This window comes from Culex pipiens, unplaced genomic scaffold, assembly GCF_016801865.2.
Source record: "Culex pipiens pallens isolate TS unplaced genomic scaffold, TS_CPP_V2 Cpp_Un0180, whole genome shotgun sequence".
NCBI lineage: Eukaryota > Metazoa > Arthropoda > Insecta > Diptera > Culicidae > Culex > Culex pipiens.
Genome location: NW_026292997.1, coordinates 8158 through 20788, shown reverse-complemented (window position 1 = coordinate 20788; position 12631 = coordinate 8158). Strand labels below are relative to the sequence as shown.

Here is a 12631-nt window from a genome sequence, read left to right as displayed (position 1 = left end):
ATTTTATTCTTAACTAAATTTGTAAATTTCCAGGAAACTCTCGAAGTTCAAGCAGAAGTTTAAAGCTTTGTAAAACAATTATATATGTAGGCAATATTTAGATTTTATTCAATTTAACTTTCTATTCTTTGGGATTAGAACAGGGGCGTTTTTTCAATTAAAAATTTCGTGTTGTCCAATTTTCTCGATAACCTAAATCCGTTGCAGCATCAGCGGAACGCTTCCTTTTGGCATGGGCATATTCGACGTCACATCCAGTTCCAACGGTACGGGGGTATTCGAGCTTGGTAGCACCCGGAATTCGCGCAGCATCGTAATCAGCCCAACCCGGATCTGCATCAGGCCGAAGCGCATGCCGATACAGTTCCGGGGACCTTCCCCAAAGGGCAGATACACGAACGGATGCCGGCTTGCACGGTTGGCTTCGTTGAACCGCTCCGGATCGAACCGGTCCGGATCCGGATAGTACTCGGGATCGTGCTGCAGCGCGTAGGTTGGGACGATCAGGAATGTGCCCTTGGGAATCGTGAGGTCACTGTTGGGAACGGGGAAGTCTCTGTTGGACGTCCTCATGAGAAAGTCCACCGATGGGTGTTTGCGAAGAGTTTCTGAAGGATTTGAAAGGGTTGTAGAATTGACGATGACGATACATTACAGATCTTACCGTCAATTACCATATTAAGATACTCCACGGAGTTAACCGCCTCGTAGGTAAGCTTTCCTTTACCACAAACTCGTGTAATTTCGTTCCGCAGCTTGTCTTGAATGTCCTGATTCATGGCTAACTCGTACATGCAATTGACCATAGCCGTCGAAGAAGTTTCAGATCCGGCCAGAAAGAACACAAAAGACTGAGCAGCCATTTCGTCCATGGTTATCCGCGCGTCAGGATCTTCACTGTTCTTCAGCTGAATCAACAAGTTCATAAAGTCATTACGCTGAACGTTGTTCTTCTCGCGCTGCTGAACCGTGTTGTGAACCAATTCAATGAAGAAATTTTCAACAGCTCCCGGAAGTGACCGCATCTTGAACGTCGTAGCAATCCCCTTGAAAATCATCATGAACATCATTTTTAAAACCTGCAGCTTACTCTGCTGAAGCACTTGCAAGGCCATCTCTCGAACTTTACACTTTTCACTGCGTAAACTGTTGCACTCAAGCCCGAAAGCACAGCTTCCAATGACATCCGTGGTGAAACCAACTAGCAAATCCTTCACCATCACTTCAGCCGAACCTTCCGAACCGACTTTCTCACCAAGGTAACTGCGCAGCTCTTCCGCCACGCCCATAATCGTCTCAAACATCATCTTCATCTTTCCCGAAGTAAACGTCGGCGACAGTTTCATCCTTAGCTGACGCCATGGTTGACCTTCCAGCGCAAACAGATGTCCCGATAGGGGATCAACTTCAGGATTGTTGTATACTCCGCGATCGTGAAATGTGGAAAAATCCTTCACCAAAATCGCCTTGATCAGCTCAGGATCGATCACGATCGCTGACTGCATCACAAAAAGAATAGACCCGCCAACGGGTAGCTTTCGAGCTTTGAAATCTTGATACAATCGCTGGTTGGTTCTGGACATGTGCTCAGTTTTGTTGGTATCTTTGTAATCTCCAAAGAACAGCACCGGATTGCTACTGCACGGAAAGTTGCGTGTCTTCCAGTAATTGCGTCGTCTGTCCAGGAAGAGCCATGCTGAGGTAACGAGCCCGAGAAACAGGGTGACGACGATCGCCAAAAAGATACTCTGCAGTCCGTCCATTCTGGACAACGAGCGAACAACGACTGTCAGCCGGCAGACTGTCGAGTCGGTGGAGAGTTGTTGAGAGAGACTCGCCTCTCGCGCGCCAAGTTACGCTTTGCGAGTGTTGATTTATATCTCAATTGATGCTCAAATTTCATTACCGAGGTCAAGCTTGGTTATGTCAATGACAGAGATCAACACTGCTATAGCCGTTTGGCCATTTTGGAATCAATAAAGTTTTTTTTTTGCTTTGTCACCTTAAAATTAAAAAATCATTCAACATATCAATCACGTGTGTTGGGCCATGCGTAGAGGTTCCGTTCCGAACGAGAGTGTGGAAAAATCGGACAAGTGGATATTGGATTTCGCCAAGAAGGTGTGCCCGGACTCGGTGCCGACACAACCATCATTCGACGTTGTTGATGGGAGCGATTCTAATCCTCCCTTCTCGATGGTAGAGCTCTCCATAGCACTATTGACGGGCAACAACACTGCTCCTGGTCCGGACAAGATCAAGTTCAGCTTGCTGAAGAATCTTCCGGACGTCGCCAAGCAGCGTCTGTTGAATCTGTTCAACACGCTCGTGGAGCAGAACGTAATTCCACACGAATGGCGACAGGTCCGGGTGGTTGCCATTCAAAAGCCCGGTAAGCCGGCGTCCGATCACAACTCGTATCGTCCAATCAGCTTGCTGTCGTGTCTACGCAAGTTGCTGGAGAAGATGATCCTCGACCGCCTCGAACCATGGATGGAACGAGAGCACTTGCTGTCAGACACGCAGTATGGCTTCCGGAGAGGCAAGGGAACAAGCGACTGTCTAGCCTTGCTGGCCACAGGAATCGACATAGCCCGTGGTAAAAAACAGCAAATGGCTTCTGTCTTTCTAGACATCAAGGGTGCATTCGATTCAGTCTCCATCGAGGTGTTGGGAGTAAAGCTGCGGCGGAGCGGTCTCAATCCGACGATGTGCAACTTCCTCATCAACCTGTTGTCAGAAAAACACATGCACTTTGTGCAAGGTGATCTGGCAATCACCCGGATAAGTTACATGGGTTTGGCACAAGGCTCACGCCTTAGCCCATCCATGTATAACTTCTACGTCAGCGATATCGATGATTGCTTGACCGGAGACTGCACCCTTATACAGTACGCAGATGACGCAGTGGTCTCAATCGCTGCCAAGAAAGAAGTCGATCTGCTAGAACCCTTGCAAGAAACCCTGAACAACTTGGCCCATTGGGCAGTTGGAAAGGGTATTGAATTCTCTCCGGAGAAGACGGAACTGGTCGTTTTTACGGGGAAGCATGAACCGCCGCAGCTCAATCTTTCTCTCTCGGGAAAGACTATCGAGCAGTCGGACCACTTCATGTACATGGGTACCATCTTTGATCAGAAGGGAACATGGGGGAAGCACATTAACTACCTGAAGCAAAAGTGCCTGCAAAGAACTAATTTTCTGCGCAGCGTCTCTGGCAACCGGTGGGGTGCTCATCCTTCTGACCTGCTTCGACTGTACAAGACAACGATACTCTCGGTGCTGGAATATGGCAGTTTCTGCTTCCAAATAGCTGCAAAATCACGCTTGTTGGTTCTCCAGCGGATACAGTACCGAAGTCTTCGCATTGTCTTGGGATGCATGCATTCAACTCACAACATGACCCTCGAGGTCTTGGCGGGAGTGTTGCCTCTGCGAACTCGTTACTACGAACTGTCTTACCGGTTCCTGATCCGGTGTGATTACAGGAATAAACTGGTAATTGACAACTTTGAAACGTTGCTGAACCTTCACGTTGAGTCTCGGCGCATGCTTCTATATTATGACTTTATGTCATCGTGGGAGTGGAGCCCGAGCACAACGGTACAGCGCACGCCTCCGTTAACCAGCAGCACCCTGATTGGCTTCGACACTTCCATGAAAGCCGATACTCGCGGTATCCCAAACCATCTTCTGCGGGGGGTTGTACCGTCGATCTTCGCATCAAAGTACAACCATGTTCCTCCAAACAACAGATTCTTCACCGATGGCTCCAAGCTCGACGGCTGTACGGGCTTCGGTGTTTATCATGAATCTTATCAGCTGTTCTTTAAGCTGAAGGACCCGAGTTCGGTTTACGTCGCAGAGTTAGCCGCGGTTTACTGCGCACTGCGAATCATCGAGACCATGCCACCTGACCACTACTTCATCTTCACCGATAGCTTTAGCTCTGTTGAGGCTATCCGGTCTCTGAAGCCGACCAGGGAGTCTACGTTTTTCCTCACGGAAATACGCAAGACTTTAAACAACCTGGCGGCTCAGTCCTTCAGCATCACGGTGGTGTGGGTCCGCGCTCATTGCTCGATTCCGGGTAATGAAAAAGCGGACTTGCTCGCCAAGAAGGGTGCTGAGAGTGGAGACATTTTTGAAAGGCCAATTAGCCTACAAGAATGTTACGGTTTTCCGAGGCAGCGTGCGCTTCTGGATTGGCAAAAACAATGGGACGACGACACCAAGGGACGTTGGATGTATTCCATACGACCTAAGGTGCAAAGAAAAGCCTGGTTCAAGGGGATGGACTTGACGCGTGGATTCATCAGAACGATGTCCCGCCTTATGTCGAACCATTACTCGTCCAAGGCTCATCTTTATCGTATCAACATGAGTGATACGAACCTTTGCGACTGTGGGCAGGGTTATCAGGACATCGACCATCTCGTATGGGCGTGTCCAGATCACCATGTTCACAGAATTAAGTTAAAAGATACCCTCAGGGCCCGAGGAAGACCACCAGAAATCCCGATGCGAGACGCGTTATCTCAACTAGACCTTGATGTTCTCTATCCGATCTATCAGTTCCTCTTAGATTCCAAAATATCCATTTAGTTTTTCTTCAGTTAGTTTTCCTTCAGTTAGTTTTCCTTCAGTTAGTATAACTCGCCTTCGCACAAAGCCGTCGTTTCTGGTTGCACCGGAAGCAAAGCAAGATCGCCCCAGCAGCTGGACACCGAGTTGCGGCTGAGGACAAAACGCAAAGGCCAGCAGAGCCAACCAAGACCCCTACACAATCCCCCTTCCCTTCCCACGCCTTGTCTTTAACATCAATCCCTTCCCTACTAACCCCGAGTAGGCCGCGGGTAATCGGCTCCCCTCCCACTAACATTTACACACAAGATCCTCTGTAATTATTAAGTTTTTTGTAATTACAAAAGCCGACTCGGTCCTAACCAGGTCCCAGTACCGAAAAGGACCTAATAAAAATAATTTTATGAAAAAAAAAAAAAAAATCAATCACGTGTCTTTATCTTATCAATTGCATAGAAATAAACACTCAAATCTTATCAACCCTAAGGTGATTACCGCCTATCGGAGATAGCACAAACGACTTCGGATCAAAAACCAGCGGATTTGGTGTAGCCGCAGTTGGCTTGAATCGGAAACTTCGCAGCAGTGTAATCAGGCCAATCTTGGTTTGCATAACTCCGAAGCGCAGTCCGATGCAAATTCGAGGACCTTCTCCAAACGGAAGGTAACTGTACGCGTGGCGAGTAGCGACCACTTCCGGCAGGAACCGATCCGGATCGAAACGTTCCGGGTCCGGGTAGATTTCCGGATCGTGATGCAGCGCATACACCGGAATCAGGAACATCGTTTGGCTTGGGATGACGTGATTGGTTCCGGGTATTGTGTAATCGGTCAGAGGAATCCGGTTGAGACTTTCAACAGGGGGATACTTGCGGAGTGTTTCTGAAACAGTTGGTTGTATTAGAAATTTTGATTTGAATTTGCATTAAATGATCTTACCGTTTACCACATTGTCCAAGTACTGCATTCCCATAACAACTTCATAAGTTAAATGTCCATCATTAGCTGCGATTGCCTTTTCGATATCATCCCTCAATCGTTCTTGAATATCCGGGTTCATGGCAAGCTCGTACAGGCAAAAGTTCATCGTCGTAGACGACGTTTCAAATCCGGCAACGAAGAAAACAAAACACTGCGCGGCTAGCTCTTCAATCGTCAGACCAGGTTCCACCTTGTCCATCGTTCCAGGTTCGTCCGCCTGATCCATCAGCCGACCTTTGTTTTTGATCTGAAGCAGCAGGTTCATGAAATCGTTCCGCTGGACGTTGTTCTTCTCTCGGTATTCAACCGTTTCTCGAGTTATACCCATAAAGAAGCTTTCCACACCAACATCGGTCAATTTTACGCCTAGCTTTTTCGCCTGCTCCTTAAACATGGACGCCAGTATAAACTTGGCTAGCTGGAACGGCGTTTGCTCAAACACTTTGCTACCATACTTTAAAAAGTCCGAGTCTGGATTCTCAAGTGTATTGCACTCTAAACCGAACGCACACGTCCCGATCACATCCGTGGTGAACCTCGCCAGCACATCCTTCATCTCCAGCTCACGTATGCCACGGTCATGATTCTCTACCATGAATTTTCGGAACTCCTCAGCCACCTCTAGAATCGTTCCAAACATGGACTTCATCCTGCCGGAAGTGAACGTCGGGGTCAGCTTTTGCCTCAGAGCTCGCCACGGTGCACCCTCCAGTAGAAACAAGTGGCCGGACAGTGGATCCGATTTTGGGTCATTGTAGATGCCTCGATCGTGGAACACGTTGAAATCCCTCACCATGACGGTCTTGACCAGTTCCGGGTCTACTACCATGATCGAGGGAATCGTGAAGAAACTGTACCCACCGAAGGTGAAGTTACGCTGTTTGAACGAGTTGTACAGTTTTTGGTGGATGTACGATCCATGGGCAACACTGATGGTCCCCTTTACATGACCGTAGAAGAGGTGTGGATCGGGAGCGCAAGGGATACGACGATCAGACCAAAACCGGTGTCGCTTCTTGAGATAGAAATAAATTAGCGTAGCTACCAGAACGATTGCCGTCAACGTTAGACTCAGAAGAACCATTTTGAAGTCACGTTCGCTCACACTCACTGATTCACACTGAAGCCAGTATTTGCGAGTAGAGTATGAATTGCGTTTTGGGAGCGACTGTCGGAGATAACGAACTAGAGAGATACGATACTCTCAGACAATAAGACCACATATATTCAAGCTATCGTGTCGGTATACAATATTGGATAGATTTCGTCTAATAGTCTATGAAAACAATTTAGGTATGTCATCAATTCTTCACACTTCAAGTAACATAATTGTTCATTTGTATGTATTGAACTCAATTTATTCTATAGCCAAACCTAATTTGTTTGAGTTAAAACGCCTTCCACCACTATAATTCACCTATCCTACAGCTAAATCACAACCACCAACAAACTAAATTCGCTTTACGTCCACACAACCTATGCTATCTTCAGCCGGACTCAGTACCAACGAACTCGGCTTAAACCGCAACCCGTCGTCTCCACCTCGTCGCGTAAATCTAAAACTGCGCACCATCGTCACAATCCCCGTCTTGACCAGCATCGTTCCAAATCGTACCCCAATGCAGTTCCGCGGACCCGCTCCAAACGGTAGATAACTGTAGGGATGTCTTTTGCGGATCGCGCCTGGTGCAAATCGCTCAGGATCGAACTTTTCCGGGTTGGGATAGTGGTCAGAATCGTGGTGCAGCGCGTACGTTGGAACTATGAACAGCGTTCCCGCAGGAATGTGGTTGTAGGTGGTCTTGGAACGGCGCATCAGATAGTCCACCGGAGGGTACTTTCGAAGGGTTTCGTTTATGACCTGATCGAGATAGGTCATCGAGTTGATCACTTCGTGCGTCAACTGGCCGTCGGTATCTTCCAGGGAATGATTGATCTCTTTGCGCAAACGATCCTGGATAGCCGGAGCTCTGGCCAGTTCGTACAGGCAGAAAGTCATAACCGAAGAGCATGTTTCCAGTCCGTTTTTGACAAAGCTATAGCACTGAGCGGTTAACTCTTCCATGGAAAGCCGTTGATCTCTGCGCAAGTGTATATAACTCTGCAGGAAGTCATCATTCTCTACGCCATAGCTCTCCCGGTGAAGCACCGTCGCTCTGCATAATCCGATGAAGAATTCTTCTACGGGGGAATCTATCATTTTCAATCCAACCATCCTAGCAAATCGTGGGAAGGACACTCCGAGCCACTGCTTGAACAGAACCATGCTGGTAAACTCGTTAGCACGTCTGCCCATTTCACGAAATTCCGTGCATCCCACCTGAATCGTTCGGCACCGAATTCCGAACACGCTAGTCCCAATCACATGAGTCGAGTATCGCACGGCCAAATCGTAAATATCCAGCTGTTGACGATCGATCGTTTTCAACATCTGCAACCGTAGCTCATCGGCAACTCCCGCTACCAGTCCAAACATTCCCTTCACCGATTCCGCCGTCAACAATCGCATAGCGTTCTCGTGCAAACCTTGCCACACCTCCCCGGTGCTTCCGAACAGCGTGTAGTTCAGCGGATCGCACAGCTTATCCCTGTACAAACCGCGATCGTCAAACACGTTAGCATCGGTGACTAGTATCTGCTTGATCAGCTCCGGATCTACCGCCATGATCGATGGCGAGAAGAACACGTTGAAACCACCGGCTGCTAGTCTACGCTCCTTCAACTCCTGGTAGATCCGTTGCTGCATCGTACTGGAGTGCTCCACACTCCAGATGCCACGAACATTTCCAAACAAGATGTGCGGCCATCCTACGAACGGGATCCTCCGGCTTAACCAGTGCGCCCTTCTCAGCTGCAGAATACGTCGAATGTACAACCCGAATAAAGCTACCACCAGTAGCGCCACCGCTGGCAGAGTAGCAAACATTGTGCGGACCGTGTCAACACCCGAATGAATCGACCTCCAACAATGGCAGATTTCGGATTTGCTTATCGCACAAGTTGCGGTTAATTATCACCAAACACGTCGAACGTATTCTCTGCCCGCTGGGCGCTTATCGACGCGACGCGAGATTCGATCTTGGACTTTGTACGTTTCTTTTGTGTCTACCAACAGGTCTTATCATGTAAACAAAAATTTGCGGTGTTAGTCCTCGTTTAAAACCGATAAATCTTTATTAAACGCGCTCGATTCGCAAATACATCCCACCTTTTGGTCCGAGCGTGATGGACGGGGGATCGTATACAAGCGGAACAGATGTTCTTGGGGATTTGCTGAATTGGAAGTTCGCAAGCAGGGTTGCCAGACCAAGCTTGGCCTGCATCAGCCCGAAACGCATCCCGATGCAGATTCGTGGACCCTCGCCGAAGGGTATGTACGCGTACGGGTGACGACTTTTCACGGCTTCCGGGAGGAATCGGTCTGGATCGAACTTGTCCGGTTCGGGGAAGTTATCCGGATCCCGTTGGATGGCGTAGATCGGAATCTGGACGAACGTACCAGCTGGAATGGTGTAATTTGTACCAGGTATTACGTAATCCACTTCATTCGTTCGGAACGTATTGTCCAGTGGGGGATGTTTCCGAAGAGTTTCTACAAAAAAAGAAGGGTTATTATTGTATGATACACTACGCTTCAACAGAAATATTCCGTACCGCTAACAACGCGATCCAAGTAGTCCATTTTCATGAGCGCTTCGTATGTAAGATGTCCGCCTCCTTCGTTCAAGGCCTCCTTGATTTCCTCACGTAAACGGTGCTGCACGTCCGGATTCAATGCGAGCTCGTACAAGCAGAAGGTCATAGTACTCGACGAAGTCTCAAATCCAGCCAAAAAGAACACAAAACACTGCGCGGCCAACTCCCGCATTGTAAGACCCTCGCCTGCCGAATTCGGCGCGTCAGAGATCGTTCCCTGATCGCGGATCTCCAGCAGTAGCTTCATAAAGTCGTTACGCTGTGATCCGTTTTGTTCACGCATCTGTACCGTACTGCGGGTCAGTTCCATGAAAAACTGCTCCACATCGTCGTCGGTTATCTTCATCTTCATTAACTTTGCCAAACTTCTGAACTGAATTCCGATGAAACTCTTGATCACGGATGTCGTCGTCAAAGCGAACGCTTTGTTGCCCATCTTTCGGAAGTCCGAATCCGGATTCTTCATCGTGTTACAATCGATACCAAACGCGACATTCCCGATCACGTCCACCGTGAAACGCTGCAGCACTTCTCGCAGCTCCATGTCTTCTCGATGGCAATTTTCGTCGACAAATTGGTTCAATTCTTTAGCTACCGACGCCACTGTATCGAACATGAGTTTCATCTTGCCGGAAGTGAACGTCGGAGATAGCTTTTGTCGCATCACCTTCCACTGGTGGCCCTCCAGGTTGAACAGGTTTCCACTAAGCGGATCCCCCTCCGGATCGACGTACAATCCACGATCGTGGAACACGCCAAAGTCCTTCACCATCACGTGCTTGACCAACTCGGGATCCACCAATAAAATCGTGGGCGCAAAGAAGCTGTTGAATCCTCCGAACGTCAGTCCCCGCTGCTTGAACTCACGGTACAGCCGTTGCAGCGTAATCGCCATGTGTTCCGTACTGGCCATACCGGCGACATTTCCCGTGAGCAGTTGGGGCTTGCGTGCCGCTGGAATTCCACAACTTCTCCAAAAGTGCTGCTGCCTTTTGAGGAAGGTAAACAGAATGGCGGCCGCACCTGCTAAAATAAGCAGAACTACACTCAACAGACCCATCGCGGTTCACGGACGATGCGAGATTGATTGAGAAATTCGGGGTTGACTGGCAGCTTAAGTATTTTCGTTCTCTCGCTAAATTTGCTTTACTCTGCGCGGGTTGGCCCATCAACTCAATGATGACGCATCAATTTAGATTGGGGTCCATAGCTAAACCGCGCAGTGCGGTTTCTTGACGGTGGGCCAGATAACGAGCTGAATTCATTTTACTGTACGCTTTTATTAGATAACGAAATGATTTTGGTTGCAATTTTAAATGTAGAATCCATTTAGTCTAAAATATAGGTACGTTGGTTTGTGACGGGTTCTACAGTTGTGACCGTATTTTGAGTTAAACCAGCTTGAAATTGCACAGAGAGTAATTAGACTATGGGAGATTCGAAGAACTTCTTTCGTAGACAGATTATGCTTGAACCAATTTATTATTTATGACTGGCTCAATGTCAAAGTACATACCCTTGGTAGGAGCCAATACTACAAACTCCGGATCAAATTCTATTTTAAGTGGAGTATGTGCGTTAGGCGCAAAGCTAAAGTTTCTGATCAGCATCACAAGTCCCACCTTGACCTGCATCAGTCCGAATCGCATCCCGACGCAGTTTCGAGGTCCTTCTCCGAATGGTAAATAACTGTACGGATGGCGCTTCTGCACTGCTTCCTCCAGGAAACGATCCGGATCGAAGCGATCAGGTTGCGGATAATGCTGTGGATCATGATGCAGTGCGTAAACAGGAATCTGAATGAAAGTGTTGGCTGGGATGACGTATTTGGTATCCGGAACGACGAACGGTGCTGCTGATATGCGGAATAGACTTTCCGCAGGGGGGTACTTTCGGAGAGTTTCTGAAATGGCAATCGTATTATTCGGTTGTTAGGATGGATATTTTTAGTATTACCTTTAACGACTCTATCCAGATAGTCCATCGAGAGCATCTTCTCATATGTGAAGCCATCATTGTCCTTTCCAGTAACTTCTTCGATCTCTTGCCTCAACCTGTTTTGGATACTCGGATTCATTGCTAACTCGTACAAGCAAAAGTTCATTGTAGCAGATGAAGTCTCAAAACCAGCAGTAAAAAATATAAAACACTGTGCGCTCAGCTCATCCATCGTAAGTCCTTCCTCACCATTCTTATTTCTGATTTCCAGCATCAGATTAATGAAATCATTCCTTCGAACAGCACTCTTTTCCCTATACTCAACCGTACTGGCGGTTAACTTTCTGAAAAATCCAGACACATCACCGGGAAACACTTTCAACCCTAAACCTTTCATCAACGCCTTGTATTTCCCGCCAAAAAAGAACTTGAGCCGTTGGACCGTATCAAACTGGAACGCCTTCGTTCCCATCTGACGAAATTCCGAATCCGGATTTTCCATACTGTTACACTCGATTCCAAACGCCACATTCCCGATCACATCGATCGAGTATCGCTGCAGAGCGTCCTTCATCTCCAGCAGATCAGCTCGATGACAGTTCGTATCCATAAACCGTCTCATCTGCTCTGCCACGTCCACCATCAGTCCGAACATGTGCTTCATCTTGCCGGAGGTGAACGCCGGACTCAACTTCTGCCGCATAGCCCGCCAATGACTTCCCTCCAAGCTGAACAGACTTCCACTGATCGGATCGGACTCGGTGTCCACAAATAACCCACGATCGTGGAAGACGTCAAAGTTTCGCACCAGCACGCACTTGACCAACTCAGGATCCGTAACCAGGACCGACGGGATGAAAAAGTTCATGAATCCACCCAGTGGAAGGCCACGTTCCCTGAACTTCTGATACAACCGTTGAGCTACCTTACAGGCATGTTCCGTCTGGGCGATTCCTTTGACGTTGCCGTAAACCAGGTGTGGATTTGAGGCCACTGGAAGACCTGCTCGACGGAGATGACCCTGCTGGCGGCGAAGGTAACAGTACACGATCACAGATAGACCGATGAAGAACCCAAAGATCAGGACAACCAGCTCCATGGTTAGATGCTATCAACTCTGCTTACTCCGGGAAACTAACGTTTAGCTGAAACTTTGAAACTCGTATTTATCCTGGAATTACACGTGCAATCTACGTTGAATTTTGCAGCGTCACTGTTACTTTCAATTTGTCCAGACAAATATCATTATAATAAATTTCTAATAAATACTCAACAATCAACTGCACCATGTGACCGGTTTAACACCTCTCTCTCTCTCTCTCAGCTTAAATGATTTCAATACTAACTCCCAGGCTTTTCGTTTTTTGTTGTCTCATTCCAGAACACCGTAGATAAGCTAGTCCAGCGAGCGAACGCTTCCATCCTGATCGGT

At 47.9% G+C, this 12631-nt stretch overlaps 4 protein-coding genes across 4 annotated transcripts; all 4 read right to left on the bottom strand.

Moving 5' to 3' along the window:
* Window positions 1–85: 85 nt before the first annotated feature.
* Window positions 86–10455, bottom strand: LOC120430925 (uncharacterized). The gene is made up of 7 exons (XM_052711583.1): window positions 9220–10455; window positions 8744–9157; window positions 7031–8472; window positions 5524–6442; window positions 5080–5466; window positions 665–1852; window positions 86–608 (listed from the first exon to the last, which is right to left on the bottom strand). The coding sequence occupies exons 1-7, from the start codon at window positions 10319–10321 to the stop codon at window positions 193–195; spliced, it is 5868 nt and encodes a 1955-aa protein (XP_052567543.1). The 5' UTR covers window positions 10322–10455; the 3' UTR covers window positions 86–192.
* Window positions 5007–6692, bottom strand: LOC120430921 (probable cytochrome P450 6a14). Its single transcript, XM_039596041.2, has 2 exons — window positions 5524–6692; window positions 5007–5466 (listed from the first exon to the last, which is right to left on the bottom strand). The coding sequence occupies exons 1-2, from the start codon at window positions 6647–6649 to the stop codon at window positions 5051–5053; spliced, it is 1542 nt and encodes a 513-aa protein (XP_039451975.1). The 5' UTR covers window positions 6650–6692; the 3' UTR covers window positions 5007–5050.
* LOC120430932 (probable cytochrome P450 6a14) lies at window positions 6902–8735 on the bottom strand. Its single transcript, XM_039596051.2, has one exon. It carries the CDS (start codon window positions 8489–8491, stop codon window positions 7016–7018), a length of 1476 nt encoding a protein of 491 aa, XP_039451985.2. The 5' UTR covers window positions 8492–8735; the 3' UTR covers window positions 6902–7015.
* Window positions 10456–10709: 254 nt separating the features above from the next.
* On the bottom strand, window positions 10710–12298 carry LOC120430922 (probable cytochrome P450 6a14). Its single transcript, XM_039596042.2, has 2 exons — window positions 11218–12298; window positions 10710–11164 (listed from the first exon to the last, which is right to left on the bottom strand). Exons 1-2 carry the CDS (start codon window positions 12296–12298, stop codon window positions 10725–10727), a joined length of 1521 nt encoding a protein of 506 aa, XP_039451976.1. The 3' UTR covers window positions 10710–10724.
* Window positions 12299–12631: the final 333 nt, after the last annotated feature.

Excerpts from the sequence above, each read along its gene's own strand:
- LOC120430921 (XM_039596041.2), bottom strand. The coding sequence starts at position 6,649 with ATGGTTCTTCTGAGTCTAACGTTGACGGCAATCGTTCTGGTAGCTACG. Across the intron at positions 5,467-5,523 it reads CTTGGACAATGTGGTAAACG|AAACACTCCGCAAGTATCCC; the intron begins GTAAGATCATTT and ends CAACTGTTTCAG.
- LOC120430932 (XM_039596051.2), bottom strand. The coding sequence starts at position 8,491 with ATGTTTGCTACTCTGCCAGCGGTGGCGCTACTGGTGGTAGCTTTATTC.
- LOC120430925 (XM_052711583.1), bottom strand. The coding sequence starts at position 10,321 with ATGGGTCTGTTGAGTGTAGTTCTGCTTATTTTAGCAGGTGCGGCCGCC. Across the intron at positions 6,443-7,030 it reads ATAGCATAGGTTGTGTGGAC|CGTAACTTCACCTTCGGTGG; the intron begins GTAAAGCGAATT and ends TCGTTCAAACAG. Across the intron at positions 609-664 it reads TCTTAATATGGTAATTGACG|AAACTCTTCGCAAACACCCA; the intron begins GTAAGATCTGTA and ends CAAATCCTTCAG.
- LOC120430922 (XM_039596042.2), bottom strand. The coding sequence starts at position 12,298 with ATGGAGCTGGTTGTCCTGATCTTTGGGTTCTTCATCGGTCTATCTGTG. Across the intron at positions 11,165-11,217 it reads TCTGGATAGAGTCGTTAAAG|AAACTCTCCGAAAGTACCCC; the intron begins GTAATACTAAAA and ends TTGCCATTTCAG.